The 18,322-nt window shown below is 43.0% G+C and overlaps 1 protein-coding gene across 2 annotated transcripts; it reads left to right on the forward strand.

The window, feature by feature from the left end:
* Window positions 1–2,638: 2,638 nt before the first annotated feature.
* On the forward strand, window positions 2,639–13,482 carry peli2 (pellino E3 ubiquitin protein ligase family member 2). Of its 2 annotated transcripts, none has more exons than XM_029461211.1 (6): window positions 2,639–2,957; window positions 8,064–8,184; window positions 10,535–10,636; window positions 11,508–11,705; window positions 11,902–12,090; window positions 12,247–13,482. In XM_029461211.1, the coding sequence occupies exons 1-6, from the start codon at window positions 2,854–2,856 to the stop codon at window positions 12,823–12,825; spliced, it is 1,293 nt and encodes a 430-aa protein (XP_029317071.1). In that variant the 5' UTR covers window positions 2,639–2,853; the 3' UTR covers window positions 12,826–13,482. The 2 variants fall into 2 exon arrangements, with proteins under 2 accessions (XP_029317071.1, XP_029317070.1); XM_029461210.1 differs by having other exon boundaries at window positions 2,640–2,957; window positions 8,064–8,193.
* Window positions 13,483–18,322: the final 4,840 nt, after the last annotated feature.

The following is an 18,322-nucleotide window of genomic DNA, read 5'->3' on the forward strand; positions in this document are numbered from 1 at the left end:
GAAAGTGTATTGTAAACTTAAATGTGTCATGGGGGTGATTTTTTTTATAATATATGTGTTTTCTTCTCCACCACCAGCTTTCAATTTTATTGAAAGGATAAATACACGTTCTGTGTGACTTGACTTTAGGTATCTGCACAGAAAGCTCTTGCTTTCATCTTTCGCATGTTAAAAGGCCTTTAAAACAACAGGACTGTTGTGCCGGCTGGGGGGGGGGTCAGGTCAGGGGCGCGAGCAACATGGGATCAGCACATTCCTCACATTCTCTCGCACTGTCATGCTGCAGTCAGCTGATTGGAGATCTGGCTTTCACCCTCATGGAAGCCTCGCAACGAAACGGGCATCACTGTATCTTCAGGCCTACGCGTCATTCAATAACACAAGGAGTGTCTTTCACAACTTGCTGCTGAAGGCTGCTGGTATATGTACACAGTCCTCTGTAACATATTCTAGTATGCAGTCATGAGTTTAAATGTTTTGATCCCTTAAAATAAACAAGCTTTCTTTTTAGCTCTAAAACTGACATTAATGATGATGTTCTACAGTTGTGTCACTTTTATCTTGTATATTGTGACTCAGTTCTTGGAAAAGGCTTTCATAGATGACAAAAGATCTTAAATTGTGGTGGAAAACCAGCAATAAATCTGGCTGAGTTTACACATCGTCAGACACTTACGGGTAGCCTCATGACTTCCATTGGAAGTCTGATGTGTAAAGCCTGGCAAAGAGCAGTGAGGAAGTTAAATAGGGGCTTTGTCTTTCCTATGTCATCATTGCTCACACTGTTGATCTCAATTGCACAATTTAGCTCTGCATGCTTCTTGCCTGGTAACATTAAACTCCTCCTCCTAAACATAGATTTGCACTCACACTATGCCAGCACAACTTCAGCAAAGCAGCCCTCTCCATGCATCTGCTCTCCATCAGTGTGGTATGTGCTAGAGAGCCTTTGATCCCACCCCCCCCCCCCCCCCCCAACACTAGTGTGTGTGTGTGTGTGTGTGTGTGTGTGCACATGCGGGAGGGTGAGTCAGTCAGACATAGAAAAGACTGTAGTGCTCGTTTACACAGACAATGCCAAATGGATGAAAGCAAGCGGAAAGAGACGGTGGCACAAAAGAGCAGTAAACATTCATTATACCCACAGTTTTAAGTCCAGCCCCTAGGCCTGTAGTTAAAGGCCTAATGCAGCTTGATCCTTGTGCACAACTGCTGAAGGAGCTGAAGTTCACTCCTCTGTACTATTAATGGACAAGTATGTGCAGCTATGAACAGAACCAACAAATGCTACGGATTAATCTGAGTTACATTGCTCACAAATTGAATAACACATCAATGCATCTTATAGTACTGCAGAGTTTAAGTACATAAGGGTGGGGAGGCCCGTACATTCACGAACCCCAGCGACCCCCAACTACCTTTTGTTTTTCTGTCAAGTGTTATAGCACTTTGAAACTGAACACCAGTTCAAACAGAAGGCCATAATTGCAGGGGCAATAGGACCACTGAAGGGGCCTGAAGCAGTAAGGGCACCTCCAGCCATGCAGGTTCTTGTGAAAACAAGACAGAGGCAGTAAAATGTTGATGAGACTACCAGACAAAAGTGAAGAAGTGGCACATTCATCAGAAAGGCGTGAGAACAACTGGACATGTGGGATATTGGAAGGTGGAGAGGCTCTCGACGTCCTCACGTGAGGTGTGGACAATTGGTTACATTAGACAGTCTGTGAGTCATTCTCAGAAGGAGCAATTAAGCACATTACTAGGTTGTTATTATTAGATTGATTAGCATATTCTCATATGGAGCCTGGTGACAACAGTAATAAGATATTACAGAAAGTAATAAGCATATACCTGTAGGCCGGCAACCAACAAAAGGAAAGATGAGAATAGGAAGCTAGACAACAAAATTAAACTATCAAAATGAGCAATGGTAATGTGAAAATATAACTCCTGGGCATGCAGATAAAAAGTCATGTCATTAAATTGCATAAACAATCACATGCATTAGCCAACTGCAATAAAGTCATAATCAAATAAAGTTCTTAAAAGGGCCCATAGGGTCACCAATAAAATAGGCAAACCTGATTTCACAATCCTTTCACTCTCTGCATGTTATCTCAGTCAGGCAATGTACCAGGATGATTATTTTCCCCATGTGTTTCCCACTATTACTGCTCCACCTTAATGCCTAATAAAATGGTGTGCATCCTTGATACATTTGTGCTGAGAAAGAAATGAGTCATATGATGCCAATATTCAAAGGATGTAATGACGAAAAGTGTGTCAGCCCTTATTCTCGTCAGATATGGGAAACTGGAAACTTTGCAAACGTATCAGGAAAAATGATCACTTTAAGAATCCCAGATTGTACTCTTTGTTTACATAATACAGGGTGCGATCCATGGACCATGTGAGGTGACAAGTAGGGAGTTTCACATCAATTAGGATAACCTTGTTTACCCAACAATAAATTAAACGCAAAGTACTTCCCTTTAGTGTAAGTAATCACCGTTACAACTATACACAGTACAATTGGGTCAAAAACGCAAATGTAAAACAAGCATTTGCTATGCAGTCCCCCCTACACAAAGTGAAGAACAACCGAATGGTACATTCCGGCCCTGCTCCTCGCTGTTTTTGTATCTGCTTCAGAGCGGATTCAACCGCCAAGTAAGTTACATTTTGCCATGTCACGCTAAATAAGTTTGAGACCAGTTTATTTATATGAAAGTGGATTGTGTGGGCACAGAGACAAATGCCGCTGGATATATGATTTGAAATGAGAGCCTGTCGTGTTTTTTGAAGGTAGTTCCCGGTGATTTTTGAGCCGCTGTTATTACTGTATAGCTAATGTTACACAGTGAAGCCAGTAGCCTCATGTTTTCGTCAAGCCAAGAGGAGCACTGCGCCCCGTCCAAAGACCCAGTGAAATACGGGGAGCTGGTGGTGCTGGGGTAAGTTTTACCTTGCTTATATACATGTTGGTATAACTTAACGTTACAGACTCCCCTTCGTTAACGTGAAGGCGAGGAGCTTGAGGAAGTTTCACAACAGGGCACTCTCATAGGTAACTTTAGCGTAGCGACGTGAGTTTTTAAAATAAGGTGTGACCTTTAAGTAATGTGGTTTTTATCCAAGACAGGCATCGACTGTATACAGCTATGGCTCTAAATATGTTCAGGAAAAACGCCAAGCCCATTTTATACTCACGGGCTCACGTTACTTCACTAATCAGACACGTGCGCAATCAGAAATGTGTACATTTTTGTGTCGCCAGGTTGGTGGCGATGTTTTATACCCTGAAAGAAACAACAGTCTTGCTACATTTTTTTTTTTTTTATATATATACCAACGATGTCCACCAAATGGATACGTTCAGGACAACATTAGAAACCCGGGTGAAATAAACCCCATACTCAGCAACTGTGACCAGGGCGCTCCTTTCTACCTTTACTGCTGGATTCATGGGGTTTCAGGAATTCGGAAGTGGCGATGGTCCCCTCCCCCAGCCCCCAGGGTTCTTCCTATTTTCAAAACTGTCTGTAGCTCAGACGTTACACCTCAAAGACACACACACACACACACTGCCTCAGTCACGTGCATGCACTATAAGACCATGTTTGTATTATTTCCAAGATGCTAAAATTGGACTACATTCAAAGGTGTGAAATCACCACAAAGTTGATGTCTTTACTAAAGTCTGCTTTCCACATGGTCAGGTAGAGGGACTGAACTGTAACCAGGCTTTGGACCACTTAACACCAACATCAGCTAGGAGTGTGGGATATATCCTTTATCATGCTATATCCCATTTTATATCACAATACTCATGTAAATCCTGATTATAATAATGGGGGAACGTGGGATAACTGTTTACTGATAGGATTAGCAGGATATATCTGTTCTAAGCCAGTCAAGCTTATTAAACACTTGGAACTCACATTTTTACTAGAATAAATAACGTAAACCATCAATAACGAATTATCAAGAAAGTTGCCGATTAATTTTTCCGTTTATTGACTATTCAATTAATCCATTATCTGTTTACCCTGCAGTACACGTTGGCATCACGTGCTTATTCAGATGTTGTTTACTTGTTTTTTTTTACAGATAGATCGAGTCAAAACATTGCCAATTTTAGACTACTTCATTGATTTCTTGCATTGTGCTTAGACAGTATTTTTCATGTGAGTCATTTGACATTGTTTGTTTGATAAATAGATAAAGGCTTTTGTCGAAAAACACACTTATTCTTTTCGATAATGGCGTTGACATCAATACTGAAAATCATATTGGCACTAGTATTGAAAGAAATCACACAAGAGCCCTCCCTAATGTTGATGTTAAAAAGCAAGGCTGTTAAAATGGCATTATTATATGTGTCTCATCCTGCCACTGAGTAAAAACCGCTGTACCTTTTTCTTAGTTTATGTCAACTATTGCAATACCACTACAGTGTTTGTTCAGGATTTGTTCAGGAGAAACTGAAGCTACTTATCGTCCTCAACAATCATGTTTATATTGATAAACTGTCCATGGCAACGGTTGCCACAGATTATGGAAAACACCTGCTGTGTCATCAGTGATTGGAGTTTGGCCAGTATTTACAACTGCCTTAAAATGAGCATGTATAGGTGTGTGTGCTGTGTAAATAACATGTATATAGCATTTGTTTGAAGCACTTGAAATGAGATGCTTATAAAGGTTATTATATATGCAGAGCACGGCAGAGTGTGGTTTTGTCCCCTGCCCTCCACCCATACACTCACTGCCATACTGCTTATTATAAGGGACAAAAAGTGCTGACTGCTTATTACCCCAGGCTGAACATGTGGCATGTTTGAAGCTGATACTTTTGTTCTCTCTCCTGACATAAAGACACATATTTGAATCAGATGTGACGGGTGTATAATCACTGCCATGACATCACATCCCACTGATAAAGCTGATGGTAGACAAGATAGCTGACAGCATGGAACAAAGCTTGTTTGAGCAGCAGTTCTCTCAGTGGTTTGTTGCCATGACCGTGGTGGCTCTTATTACTTGCATGGCTGCCCCCCATCTCCTGGGTGGATTGGCTTGGTGCTGGTCAGTGAGAGGGGGGGGGGGGTGTGGCTGCGTGGGTATCCTGGAAATGAAAGGATGGATTGATCAGGACTCAGCCTTTGCCTCTCCTCAGTCTCCTCTGTCCATTGTGGCTGTGAGACTGGGCCTATTGATTAAACGTTGTACATTTCTCCCTAAAGAACCGCTCGGTAAAGGAAGTGTACAAATCAACTTCGGGACGTCTTTGGTACAAACTGGCACTGATTGTTGAGATGCGATGCTGACTTTTCTTTCATCCTCATTCATCCAAGAAGGAGAAGCGTTATCGTTTAGAAATGCACAAAATATCTAATATATAAAATATATATATATATATTTGTCCCATAATGGGAAAATGTGTATTAATATGTATTATTCTAATAATGAAATTATAGTTGATCAATTATCAGCTAATAAAACAATGGCAAATTGCTTTCAGTGACTTGACATGCACAGCATCTACACGGTGAAGTTGGGCGGGATGCAGGAAGTTGGTTTGAGATTCGGCAATAAACACGTAGGAGAAGAAGAACAAGCCAAAGCCAGACAGCCAAATATCTCATCTCATCTTCAGAGAAAGAAATTGAAATTTGCAATACAAGTTTTTATTAAATGTTCTTTACTTGTTTTTGTTGTAATGATGAAAACAGTGATGATGTCAGTTAGATTTAGTCAGGTCAAAGCTACTGGATATTAAATCATGCGTGTTTGCTCTACATTTAAGCCTTTCTGACCCTAAAGTGTGCACAAACTACATAGAGCTTCTTTTTAAAATACAAAAAAGGGAAATGATCAGCTAATTATCGATATTGGCCATGAGAAACAGGTATGTGTCGGCTAATATAAAGCACATCGAGCTTCCCTAGTTATCCTTTTGCGTTCCTCAATTCCACAACAAGGTCAGCGTGTTGGTGGCGCTGGTGTGGTGTCAGTGTCTTGTGCAAGGTTATGTCAGTCGGATGGACACTCGCAGCCATGGCAGCTTAAATCTGAGTCAGTTGACTGATGCTCTTCCCGCTCACTGTACCATCTGGCTGCCTCCCATGCAGCGTTGTATGTGTACAGTTTGACCTATCGGGAGCATTAATAGCCTGTAGTTACTTTGCAGCATCATCTAACCTCTGTGCCATCTTCTGTGACCCTTTAAGACCACCCTGCCTCTATGTCATGCTAATGAGGTTTTTTAACAAATCAGCATATCTCCTCCTCCTTCTGTGAACACTAGCCTTTCATGTTAGCATAAGAGGTAGGAGGTGCTGTTGGCTCCTCGGTGCAACCCTGAGGATAGGTGGTGATGCGCCAGAGTCTTCTAATCCCCGCTCCTAAGTATCGGAAGGTAAATCCACTGTCTGTCTGGCACAGGTCAAAAGGAAAAGCGATCACAATTGGCTGGAGCACAGCTTTAAAAAGCCTGGCTCATGTGAGACCGGTTGTTCCTCAATGTAATGTTGAATAACAGAAGGCATGTGTGGTGTGTCTCAAAGAGCCAGGGTTATATTCTGGAGTTAGAGAAATGTTACGCTGCATAATATCTTGTTGTGTTTCGTTTGTGAGATGTGAAGGCACAGGTAACTAGCAGATAGCCGCCCATCAACCAGGTAGACATCTGAACGACATATAGACGTAGCGTCTCTTTATTTAGGTTGAGAGTTTCTAGGACAGGTCGAATGAAATTGGAGTATCGAGTCGGCACACTGTTAAATTAAGACCACAGGAAAACAGTTCATGTTGGTTTCTTTCTTCACGTTTGATGAGCTTTCTGTCCCGTACGTGGCCACCACAATGTCTGTTGTTGAAGCAACATTTAAAAGAATACCACTATTAGAAATAAATCTACAGCTGAAGAGTCTTTGCAATGTAAACATTTTAAAACACTAATACAATTATTTATCCACTATTATTTTGTCAGTGTATTAGTTGTACTTTTGTCTACAGTATCATCCAGTGCCCCTCTAGCTCTCTGTGGGTGGCTTGTCCTACAGGCCAGCTTTGTGCACTGTGCTGACTGGGACCATGTGTTTCCATGCCTGGCCAGCCGTGAGGAGACATGAGACAGGTGGACTAGCTTTGGAGGGAGGTAGGGAGCAGCAGAAAGGGCCTCTTGTTGCTACTATGTATTTGTGTTGCAACAAAGAGCAGAAGTGTCTGAATGCTTCTGTAGTTGGTTTGGAAGAGTTCACATCTCCATGATATGCATTGCTATGCAAACTTGAGGCTTTTTAAAAGCCATATTTCCGTTGTGCAGTGTCTGTTCAGCACACTGTGGTTACATGGGTGTGTGACAGAAGGTGTGTGTTGGATGGGAGTAGTGCATGGGGTGTCCCAGCTGTAGGAACCAGCTGGTGGATGGGGAGAGGAGCAGCCCTACCGGAAGGCGCTTCTTCATTCACAAGGAGCTGTCTACACTGGGAGACTGAGGGACAAAACCTGAGTCTGATATTGAGAAGTGGAAACAGAGAATGCTCTTGGGTGCTCTTGTGGTGATGCTGATGTTTTTTTTAAATTGAGATCTTAGAGTGCTCTGTGTCAGTATCAAAACTCCAGCTCTGAGAGAACGTGTTTCAGACATGTGAGCCAGTTCTCCACCCAGACTGTGCGTTCCCAAACCTGACGTGCATCTTAAAACCTACTCCTGCCTGGGACACAGAGCAAGAGAACAGCTGCAGTTTACACAGAGTTGGCTCGCTGAAAGCACAAGTACCAGAGTGCATTATGTAATAAGAGACATTATCCAAGGTAACGCTTAGATTGCTAATAGGATACATTAGATTGCCAGTGATGTAATGCACGGCAAAGCTCCTTTTCAAAACCCATGAATGTTTCTAATTCTCCATGTTTATTACTTGTTATATGATTACAAGAATTTAGCCTGTAAATCTCATTAGACACGTCTTTTTTTGCAGATACACGTTTGTTGGAATCTTTTTAAATGTTTTGCTAATTTACTGTCCTTCCCTCCACCCATCCCGTGACAGGTACAATGGCTCTCTGCCCAACGGAGATCGGGGTAGACGGAAAAGCAGATTTGCGCTATACAGGAGGACCAAAGCCAATGGTGTTAAGCCGAGCACCGTGCACATCCTCAACACACCCCAGGCAAGCAAGGTACCGAACAGATGACGGGATGAATAAGTGATTTAATGAACCGACTCTCAGTGAGAATCAACAATTATCTGTTTGTCTATTGATGTATCTTTTAGACAAAACTTTCTAAGCATATGAATGAATAACTGAGTCATCTTGTCAATGTGTTTAGGCAGTTTTGTCATATTGTGACTGAGCTCAGCAGATTACATTTAGAGGAATCACAGTTAGAGGAAAAACTTGAAAAACTTGTTCAGAGCAGCAGAATGTTGTTTCAGTGATTTCAGTAGCTTATGGAAAGTGCACTGAACTCCTTTACATTATTGTTGGCAGACCTTACTGTTGACATTTCCAGTACAATAACTGTAGTTCCTAAGCGGGCCTCATAGCTTGTCTTTGCACCAGAGTGCCTGCCAGAAACGGCCCCATCCAGTATAACACGTCTGCATTCCTGCCTTTGGTTCCCAAGCAAAAACTGCTAAACAAGCGGGAGGACCTGCTTACCTCTGCACCTCTTGGAGCCCAATATTCCAGACATTTGTTGGGAGTTCAGCTCTCCGGCCAAAGGCCCTCTGGTTCAGGTTACTCTCACCTTGTGGAACCTGACTCCAGATATCTGTTTTTCTGTGACAGAGGCTTTTTCATCGCAGAGATTGTGCATCATTCCGTTCGAGTCTGATGTGCTGCAGTGGCTCATGAAATCTGGCTGAATGTTCCTGCTGCTCCGCACCACAAGTTGTTTCTCAGACAGATTGCTCAGAAAACCATGTCGCCCTGAACCTGACCGTTTCTACTGCACAGTTCAACTGAGCAAATGTGCCCTTTTCACAATTGGTCACAGAGTGTTTCAGGGATGTGAACTGCTGTGACCTTTTCCCCCCTTCTTCCGCTGCTCCTCTCTGCCACCCTGTTAGCAGGCATGGGATTAGGACGGTGCACTGAGGAGGAAGTTGTTGCAGTTGCCTGACCCTGCACTCCCAGCTGTACACACGGTCAAATATAGCCATACCAAGACCAGCAGGGCGGTGAGCTTTCTTTTTGAGTAAGCAGTAAAGAGAACCAAGCCATCTCCTGTTTAAAAAAAAAGAAAGTATATATATATATTTTCTACAGTACTCCCCCAACCTGCTCAAGATCCCTCACAGCGTAGCCGTCTCGTACGTATGAGCTGAGAATGCTCTGTGGCTCAGAAGCTGACAGGGAAAGCTCACGTGTCTGTGCACACTGGTGTTCATGACAGATAATGAGCTCCCATGATGCCACTGCCAGCCTCCTATTCAGATCCTGCCCCTGCTCTCTCACCTCCCAACTTGATCTCAAGCAGTGCATTTGTGCAAGTGTGATTTGTTTTCTTTGGCCTTCGTTTTGGGGGCTGGACGGCCCGTGGCTGTGTTTTTATTTTCCCTCCTTTAACTGAGGTTGTGTGTGTGTGTGTGTGTGTGTGACATTTTGGGGGTGCGGTGTTGTGTTTATCCAAATATATGTTTCTGTTTTGGAGCGTGCATGAACTTCTTTTGGCCGTTGAACAGGTGGAGCGCCATTTGTTTGCGGCGGCGCAGACGAGACACGACTGCATTTGATGATGACATTTGTCCCCGTCTGTCTCTGATGTTACAGCAGAGTGTGGCAGCGCTGATGACCCACTTTCTCTCTCCCTCTCTCCCTCTTGCACGTGACAAAGGGGGGTTGTTTGGGAAATGGAATTTGCAGATTAGAGCGCGATGATAGTGGCATGTGGTAAAGTGTTGATGGGAGCCGGGACTGAGCTTTAACCCAGCCTGCCTCACTACACTGACTGAGGCAGCTCAGCTGGTAGGCAAGCTTGTGTTAACTGAGGCCAGTGGGCAGTTTATGGTCACTGTCATGGGAGTGTGACTTTACACGCTCTTCTCTTTTCCTCTACCAGAATTTCCTGCCACAGATCTTCGGTTGTAGGTCATTTAATAAAGAAATGTTCTTGCTATAGTGTCATGTGTAATAAAAAGCCTGAGAAACGTTGAGGAAATTAGGAAAAATACATGTTCTCTTCCAACAAGCACTATAGTCGTTCTCAATCTGACGATGTTACTCATCCATTGAGTGCATTTTAATAACGGGGTTTGTTTTGCCCTGGTCTGTAATTTAACCTCAGCAATGATTGCCTAAAGCACATGGTAGTGTCACTCCTCCAGCACTCTCACATCGGCTGTTAAAGCCACAAACCAAAGACATCAAAGGGTTCACTATGACACAAAACAGTGCAGCACTCACTTGATGTTGGTGTGCTTATAATTAAATGTATTCATAGACACTTTAGATATTGTGTGTAATATGGCATCACAAAGTGTAGCATGTTTGTAATGAGCTGCTTGTTATATTTCAGGCTGTGAACTGTAAAGGCCAACACAGCATCTCCTACACGCTGTCCAGGAACCACACGGTCGTGGTGGAGTACTGCCATGATAAGGACACGGACATGTTTCAGGTAACAACCCATTAAATGACACCGTTAACTGCATTTTGAATAACCTGTCGAATCCTAAAGATTTGCGTTTAGGATTACTTCCAATGTTGCCCAAGGGGGTTAATTTAATACTGTATTTACATTTACATTTGAGAAGCTGGATCAAATGACTGGACAATGAAGGAACTGTCAGAATAGTTGCTCTTTTTATTCTCGGTCTATTGATTCTTTTCAGCTCTACATTTAATATCAGCCTTAAATATCTGGCTTGTTTTCCCCTCGTAACACCAGAGAGTTCAGTGTCAACTGTCTGTAGCATTAATCACAATGTACAGCATGGAGACGGTGACCAGAGGGAAGTCAGCACTGCACGTGTTTCACATTCTGCACTGTGTCCATGTGTCTTTGTATAAAATGGAGACAAAGACACATCAGAGAAGGGGAAACTATGTTTAAAAAACTGGACTTTTAAGTTTTAAGATGAAGAAAAGAGGAAATGAAAGGGGGAAATGCATCATTTGGCCTCTGCTTGTTCAGCTTGAATGTTTTGGCGAATGTTCAGTGTTGATCTCTGTGGTCTGACTAAAAATACGGCTGGAATATAATTTTAGAGAGAAAGAAAAACTTTGTTTATCTTCAGAGATGCACTGATACAACAACTACATGCTGCTGTATGAAACGTTGGTAAAATGCTAAGACACTCACCCACACAGCAACGTGACCTTGTGCGACATCATTCAAATGTCAAAGCTTCAAATGTCAAAGCTTCAAATGTCTGCAGGGAATTAAAAAGAAACCCCTTTTCACCCAAGCCTATATATTGACAAGAGATCAAGAGAAGAAACCATATAATAAAGTGTTATATTGAATAAATGACTGCGTTGCTTTGTAGATTGGGCGTTCCACTGAGAGCCCCATAGACTTTGTGGTGACTGACACAGTAGCAGGAGGCCAGGAGGGAGAGGAGACTCCCATCACACAGAGCACCATCTCCCGTTTTGCCTGCCGAGTTGTCTGCGAGCGCATCCCGCCTTTCACCGCTCGCATCTACGCAGCTGGTTTTGATTCTTCTAAAAACATCTTCCTTGGGGTAAGTACTATTTAGTGTACCATAGACATATGGTATCTCTATTTACACTGTTGTTTTAATGTAAGGTTGGATGTCCACTTTGTGTCTTCTTAAGTCTACATCTAGCTCAACAGATACGCACGTTTGGCAGTGTTGTGTAAAAAGTGGACTGCTCCCCGGCACATCAGTTAGCATCTATTCTCCGTCTCGCCTACAGGAGAAAGCTGCAAAATGGAAGAACCCTGACGGTCACATGGACGGACTAACAACCAATGGTGTGCTGGTAATGCACCCCAAGGGTGGTTTCACGGAGGAGTCGAAGCCTGGCGTATGGAGAGAGATCTCTGTTTGTGGGGATGTTTACACACTAAGAGAGACCCGCTCAGCACAGACTCCAGGCAAACTGGTCAGTAGCTTCATACATACAGCAGAAGCACCACTGTGACTAAAATGCAGGAGATGTTGCTCAATTCCCAAGTAGAATATGGTTGTGACGGTTACAGGCACCAGCATTCTCTGCTAAGTGAAACTAAATGTGTGTCTGCTACATCACCCTCTGCAGGTGGAGCATGAGAGTAACATACTGCAGGACGGCTCCCTGGTGGATCTATGTGGAGCCACTTTGCTGTGGCGTACTGCAGAAGGCCTCTTTCACACTCCCACTCAAAAGCATCTGGAGGCTCTCAGGCAGGAGATCAACGCCGGGCGCCCCCAGTGCCCCGTGGGTCTCAACACTCTCGCCTTTCCCAGCATGCAACGCACCCGTGCCCTCTCCTCCCTGGAGGACAAGCAGCCTTGGGTCTACTTGGCCTGCGGCCACGTGCACGGCCACCACAACTGGGGCCACCGTTCAGAGCAGGAGCCCAACACTCAGCGAGAGTGTCCCATGTGCCGGGTGGTCGGGCCCTATGTGCCACTGTGGCTGGGCTGCGAGCCGGCCTTCTACGTGGACACAGGTGCACCCACACACGCCTTCGTGCCATGTGGACACGTGTGTTCGGAGAAGTCGGTCAAGTACTGGGCGGAGATCCCTCTGCCCCACGGCACCCACGCCTTCCACGCCGCCTGCCCCTTCTGTGCCACCCAGCTCAGCCTCACTCAGGGCTTTTCCAAGTTAATCTTCCAGGGCCCGGTGGACTGAGCTGAAGAGTCCTGCTCCGGCAGAGAAGATTAGACAGGAATGCTAACATGCTGTGAAACTGTTGAAATTATTTTGTGCTTTCTTTTGTTCATGTAAGCCAGCTGTGGAAAGGAGTAAGTCTTCTGGTCATATACTGTGGATTCTGCACAACAGAGAGCCATTACAGATTGTTCAGGGCCTCTCGTGGCTATTGTGATGGCCACTGCGGGATACAGAGACGTGGAGCACACTGGACCACAGATGCCTTGCTCCTCCAGAATGAAATACTGTTTCAGCTGTCCTGCGAACCAACCGCTTTAAACACGGCTGTTTTAAACTACGCTCACTGCTGGTTTTTCATCAGAGGGACGTTACATTTAAGGTTGTAGAAGGAATGAATTGATTTTATTCATGAAACAGACTGAACCAGATCACATTGGTGTGTTTGGGTCTGTTGGGAAAGAAAAAAGGGCGGAGGGTTTATAGTTCAATTCCTGGTGGGTCTGAGACAAAGTTTTTACAGAGCCAGACAGCTGGACTGTTGGCTGGGAGAAAAGCCGGGGGGCTAACTAGCTACGTGCTCCTCATCGCCCCTGTTGGCCCTGAACCCCTAACGGCATCTAGACCACGTAGCTCTCTCGGCTTCCGTTTGCTGAACACACTTTGAGGAGGGGGGGGGGGGGGGGGGGGGGGAGTACTTTTTTGTGTACAGAGATATAATCCAGTGCCTCAAATCCCATCAAACCATGGGAATATTTTTATTAATGAGAGAAGATATTTTGTTGAAGGCAAAGGGAGAGATAGTTTTGCATACATAAGGAAATGACAGCCCGCATGGAGTCTTCAACACATTTGTGTGTGACAGAAGAGGTATTTTACTAAACTGAGGCCCTTGTACTGTTTTGTAATGCAAATGTTAATATATTTTTCTCCTGCATAAATAATGTGTGTGAGAATGTTTGAGAGTGCGTGTGCATGCATGTGTGATTGTGTGTGTGGGTTGGAGTGTGTGGGTGCCCTTGGGCTCTGTCTAAACCGCCCTGCATCATTTCAGCCCAATCCCCTATTCTGTGATCTCGCCCACCACCCAAAACACTAGCAGAGAGAACACCGGAATCAAACCCACCGTGCAGGGTTTGACAATGAATGTACTGAAACACATCGACTCTCCTCACTGGTGATGCTTTATAACCTGCTTTCTCTGTGGCTGTGCTGTTAGAGGTATAGGTAAGGCCCCTTCGCAGTGAAAGACAACATACTACCACATGCATCAACGTAGCTCGCTAGCTAGCTGTGTCCATGCCCCACACACATGTACTGTATTCAATCTGCACTGTTGTTAGCTTTATCCCACGCTGGGTCTGATCCAATGATTTGTACGCTGTCAAACCTGGGCACAGTCTCAGCAGCATCCAGAGATTATACCAAATATAAGGAGGAGCCGTGTTTTTTTTCTTCTTCTCCACACGCAAGATGTAACGACCACTCTCTCCGATCCAAAGTGTTTCTGTAAACAATCCTAAACCCAAACTGCTGCTATGGTGGAATGTTGACAGCTCTGGATTACAGTCGAGGCTGTTCAGCTGCTCGCAACCAGCTCCGTGGGAATAATGATATTATCGCACGCCATGCCAAATTTGGTACGTTCCATTGTGTGTGGATGAGTCAAGATGTCCAAAAACAAAGTAGCAGATGAATTGAAATGCAAGAATCTGGGACGAATCTGTGCATTCTTCTGTGATGTTAGCTTACAGACTGGGCCCGTATGTAGAGTGTAGTTGAATGCATTAAGTCTGCCAAATAACAATATTGAGCATTAAAATGATGAGTTGAAGGTAACGCTCCTATGATAGCATTCAAATTTTTCTTCAGGTTGCATTATGATGAATACAATTCAGAGGTATCATTGAGGGGCAGAATCCACCTCAATTAGCGTCTCTTTGACTCCTCACGAAGAGAAACAAACCTAGCATTCTTAAAAATCAGCATTATTACGCTTCACTCATACCACAGAGCATTTCTGAATCACTTCTTCAGATTTTATGTAACTGCCGAGCAGGGTCAAGTACTAGGCCACATATTGTACAGTTGCATTCCTCGCCAACACTTTCAGCTCTAACACTGTGCCCGTTGCTTAAGACCGTGTTCTGTAACAGCTGCAGAGTAGCTGCCTCAAACATTCCTCCTTGGTAAACAAGGGTGGGGCCCTCAGTTCACCCAAGGGCTTGTTCTATGATTTTGTCTCCTACAGGAACTCTGTACACAAGCCATAGAACGCACTGATGCTCCCAATGCCTCCTTTGCAAAGAATAATAAAATATTTTTAAAAAATAACTTTAGGTGAGTTTTTTGTCTCTGATTTTTGGCCTTTTTACAATGTGACACTCGTGCGCTATGGTTGTGATATTGATTCAGTGGTTTAGAAAGGTTTGTGCAGTTGATGCTAGTTTTGTGAAGTTACTGCTTTTGATGTCTCAGCTGTGTACACACAATGTAGCAGCAATGTTTAATCACAGTTACACATGTGTTTCATCATTCCTCACTGTGAGCATTTTCCTGCTATCTCGGTTGCCAAAATGTCCCTGGATTTTGATAGCTCTATCAAACACAGTACTTTGAGCGATAAGGAGCACATTTTTCTTGAAGTCTGTTTTATTAACATTTCATGTTATATCTTATCAGCCTCATCTTTATATTTACCATAGAAAATGACTCCATGAGCAACATCCCCTGGTGTTTAGTGCAGAGTGTAGTTTCCCTCTACAGCCACAAGAGGGCACTATTTCCTCAACAATAGAGAGGTTGGCACTAAGCCCACCAAACCACTGAGCCTGCCGCATTCAATAGCCAAAAACAGAGCAAAGAAATGAAAGTTTGATGTTTATTATGAAAAACACTCAGTATAAATACATTAAAAATACATCTGAAACAAGGGAATTGATGCCTGAAAAATGCCTGAAAATCCTCTATATGTGGAATTATATATGACTATATATTTATAGTTGGACATTTATTGATTAATCTTTAACATTCTCTGCGTCTCTGTTTATATATATATATATATATATATATATATAATTAATTACACTGCTCTTAAATTTATTCCAGATTTAAATCATGGCATTATATTTAAGACATGTCTGACAAATATGCACAGTAGTGAGTCATTTTTAGCTTTTATTTTTATGTGCATGCAAAAATATTGCACGATGATGATGACATTTTCCATCATTTACATGTGACTTCATCTCCTCTATAATAAGGGCACATGAAAGGGATTTAAATACATAACATGTCAGTTAGGCATTTGGAGAGGAAAGGAGCTGTGGGATGCCATGCTTCCTAATTAACATTCCTGCAGTAGATGTGAGATGAGTTCATATGTCTGCACACTTGCCTGTTTTTCTGAATGACAGAAGAGACACTGAAGGTGACAGCATGCTAATTTTGAGATCACTTGGTGGCTCCCCTGCCTTAAGCAGGGCAGGGTTATGCAAATAAAGTGGAATGATACAATATTTCTTCTTGAACCAGCTTCCTGGATGAGAAAGTAAGGTTCATGTGCTATGCGCTGGTCCTTTTAATAGATTGACACAAACGTTCGTACTTCTATCATCACCTTTTTAAAACTAATTAACTTCTGACACTTTTCACAGCCACACAACTCTATTTTACAGGATCATATTTTTCAGCTGCCTCAGTTGCATTAGAATTGTACCAAAAAATGTCTCTTTAGATTTGCATTTATTATTTCTTTGTCTGGATATTTGCTTATGGAATAATTGAAGAGACAGATGGTATGTCAATGAATATAGGTAATAAAGTTTTGATATTAAAGGGGTACTCCAGCATTTTAGTATCGCACTTCCATAACGTTGGGGAACTCACAAGAGACGGATAAAAAAGATATCTTGACTTTTAATTCCTTTAGAATGGGTAAAGCTCCAAACATGCCGAATCCTACGTTTCCCAGAATGCAACTCAATAGCCAAGGCTTCAAAATATAGTTGCTGTCTAGGCCATTGCTGGTACTCAAATACTGCGTTGAAGAAAATAAAAAAACATTTTAAAAGCAAAATGTAAAATAATGATCAAGTCATTTTCTTATTATATATTAGAGTTTTTCCAACAACAGCCAGCAATATGTAGGTTGGAATATAATGTGCACCCGCTCGCTGTATGTCACCCAGCTGCCACATAGCAGAAGATACCTTACCTGGCTGTTTTAAAGGGTTCAGCCTCACTTCTATATGTATCTTTGCCCCGAGACCTAACATGTGAAATGCCACAGGTGGCTGCGGGCTGTGCGCCAAGTAATCACAGTTGACAAGTTTATGGCTGTGATATTTACCTCAATTACCCAGCATGCAACTGAGACAAATTATATGCAGATCATCATCTGTAAATAACAGGTAGTGCTCTTCCCTTCGTGTAAATTAACCTCAGCAGCAAACACAAAATGCATTTCTCTCCTTGGTTTTTAATATTGTAAACTTGGCAGTCATTTTTTTAATTTTATTTTATCTCCATGCAAATTGGACTGCCATTGCACAGCGGCATATATTGGACTATGTTGTTGATTCCTCGCTATTTCTGTATTGTGTGGTTTGTCACTATTTGACACGGAGACAGTTCTCTCCCCCCAACACTGCACCGATATTTCACTGTAAATTGGATCCACCTTTCGTTGTCCAGGCCCAAGGTCAAACACCTCACACAGGACTCTCACTTGTGATTCATGCAATTTGATCTCGTCAAACAAAAGCATCCCATTTTTATTTTTTAGCTTTCAGTGAGCTTTGTAGCGCTAACATTACACAATTCAAGCTGTATGCTGTGCAGTTTGAAGAGGATTATGATTATATCAGGCCTATTTACTATTTCATGTGGCTCTTGATGATACTTTGTACTCAGCCTACTCAGCTTATTACTTTCTCAATGAATAACAAATGAGTTGTCAAATAAAAGGCAAATAAACACAGGCTAAAGAGAAGCTGGTACAAATATTGTATTAGAACATATGAGGTGAAAACAGGTTTAGAAAATCAAGCATTAAATTCAAACATTAAGAGTGTACCTCTTTGAGCCTCTGATGCCCTTTCCCTCTCATCTGCTCTTACGGAGGCATGTGGCGTCTTGCCTACTCACCCAAACAAGGGGACAAATTACTTTAATTATGGAGTAATTGCAGGGTCTTGTGTTCATTAAATCTTTATCAGTTCAAGTAAGTAGATTTCTCCCACATGGAAACCATGCAGAGACGTGCTGTTTTGCCCCCCCCCCCCCCCCCTGCTCTGCTAAATTTTCCACCAACACCACAGTCGGAGACCATCTTTTATCTCCAGTCTCGCCCGTCTCTTCCTCACTCTCTCTTTTACTCCTATGTCTCGAAATGATTGGGATTAGCATCATTTAGGGAAGGGGGTTGTTTTACCTACCCTGTCAGTAGCCAGCTGTTTCTTCAAAATACCATAAGAAACATGATAGCACCGGCGTGAGGCAGTGTCCTCCACTGGAA

The sequence above is a fragment of the Cottoperca gobio genome, chromosome 22, assembly GCF_900634415.1.
Source record: "Cottoperca gobio chromosome 22, fCotGob3.1, whole genome shotgun sequence".
Lineage (NCBI taxonomy): Eukaryota > Metazoa > Chordata > Actinopteri > Perciformes > Bovichtidae > Cottoperca > Cottoperca gobio.

Coding starts and splice junctions, on each gene's coding strand:
- peli2 (XM_029461210.1), top strand. CDS start 2,854: ATGTTACACAGTGAAGCCAGTAGCCTCATGTTTTCGTCAAGCCAAGAG. Junction 2,958..8,063: donor GGGGAGCTGGTGGTGCTGGG/GTAAGTTTTACC, acceptor ATCCCGTGACAG/GTACAATGGCTCTCTGCCCA. Junction 11,706..11,901: donor CTAAAAACATCTTCCTTGGG/GTAAGTACTATT, acceptor TCTCGCCTACAG/GAGAAAGCTGCAAAATGGAA.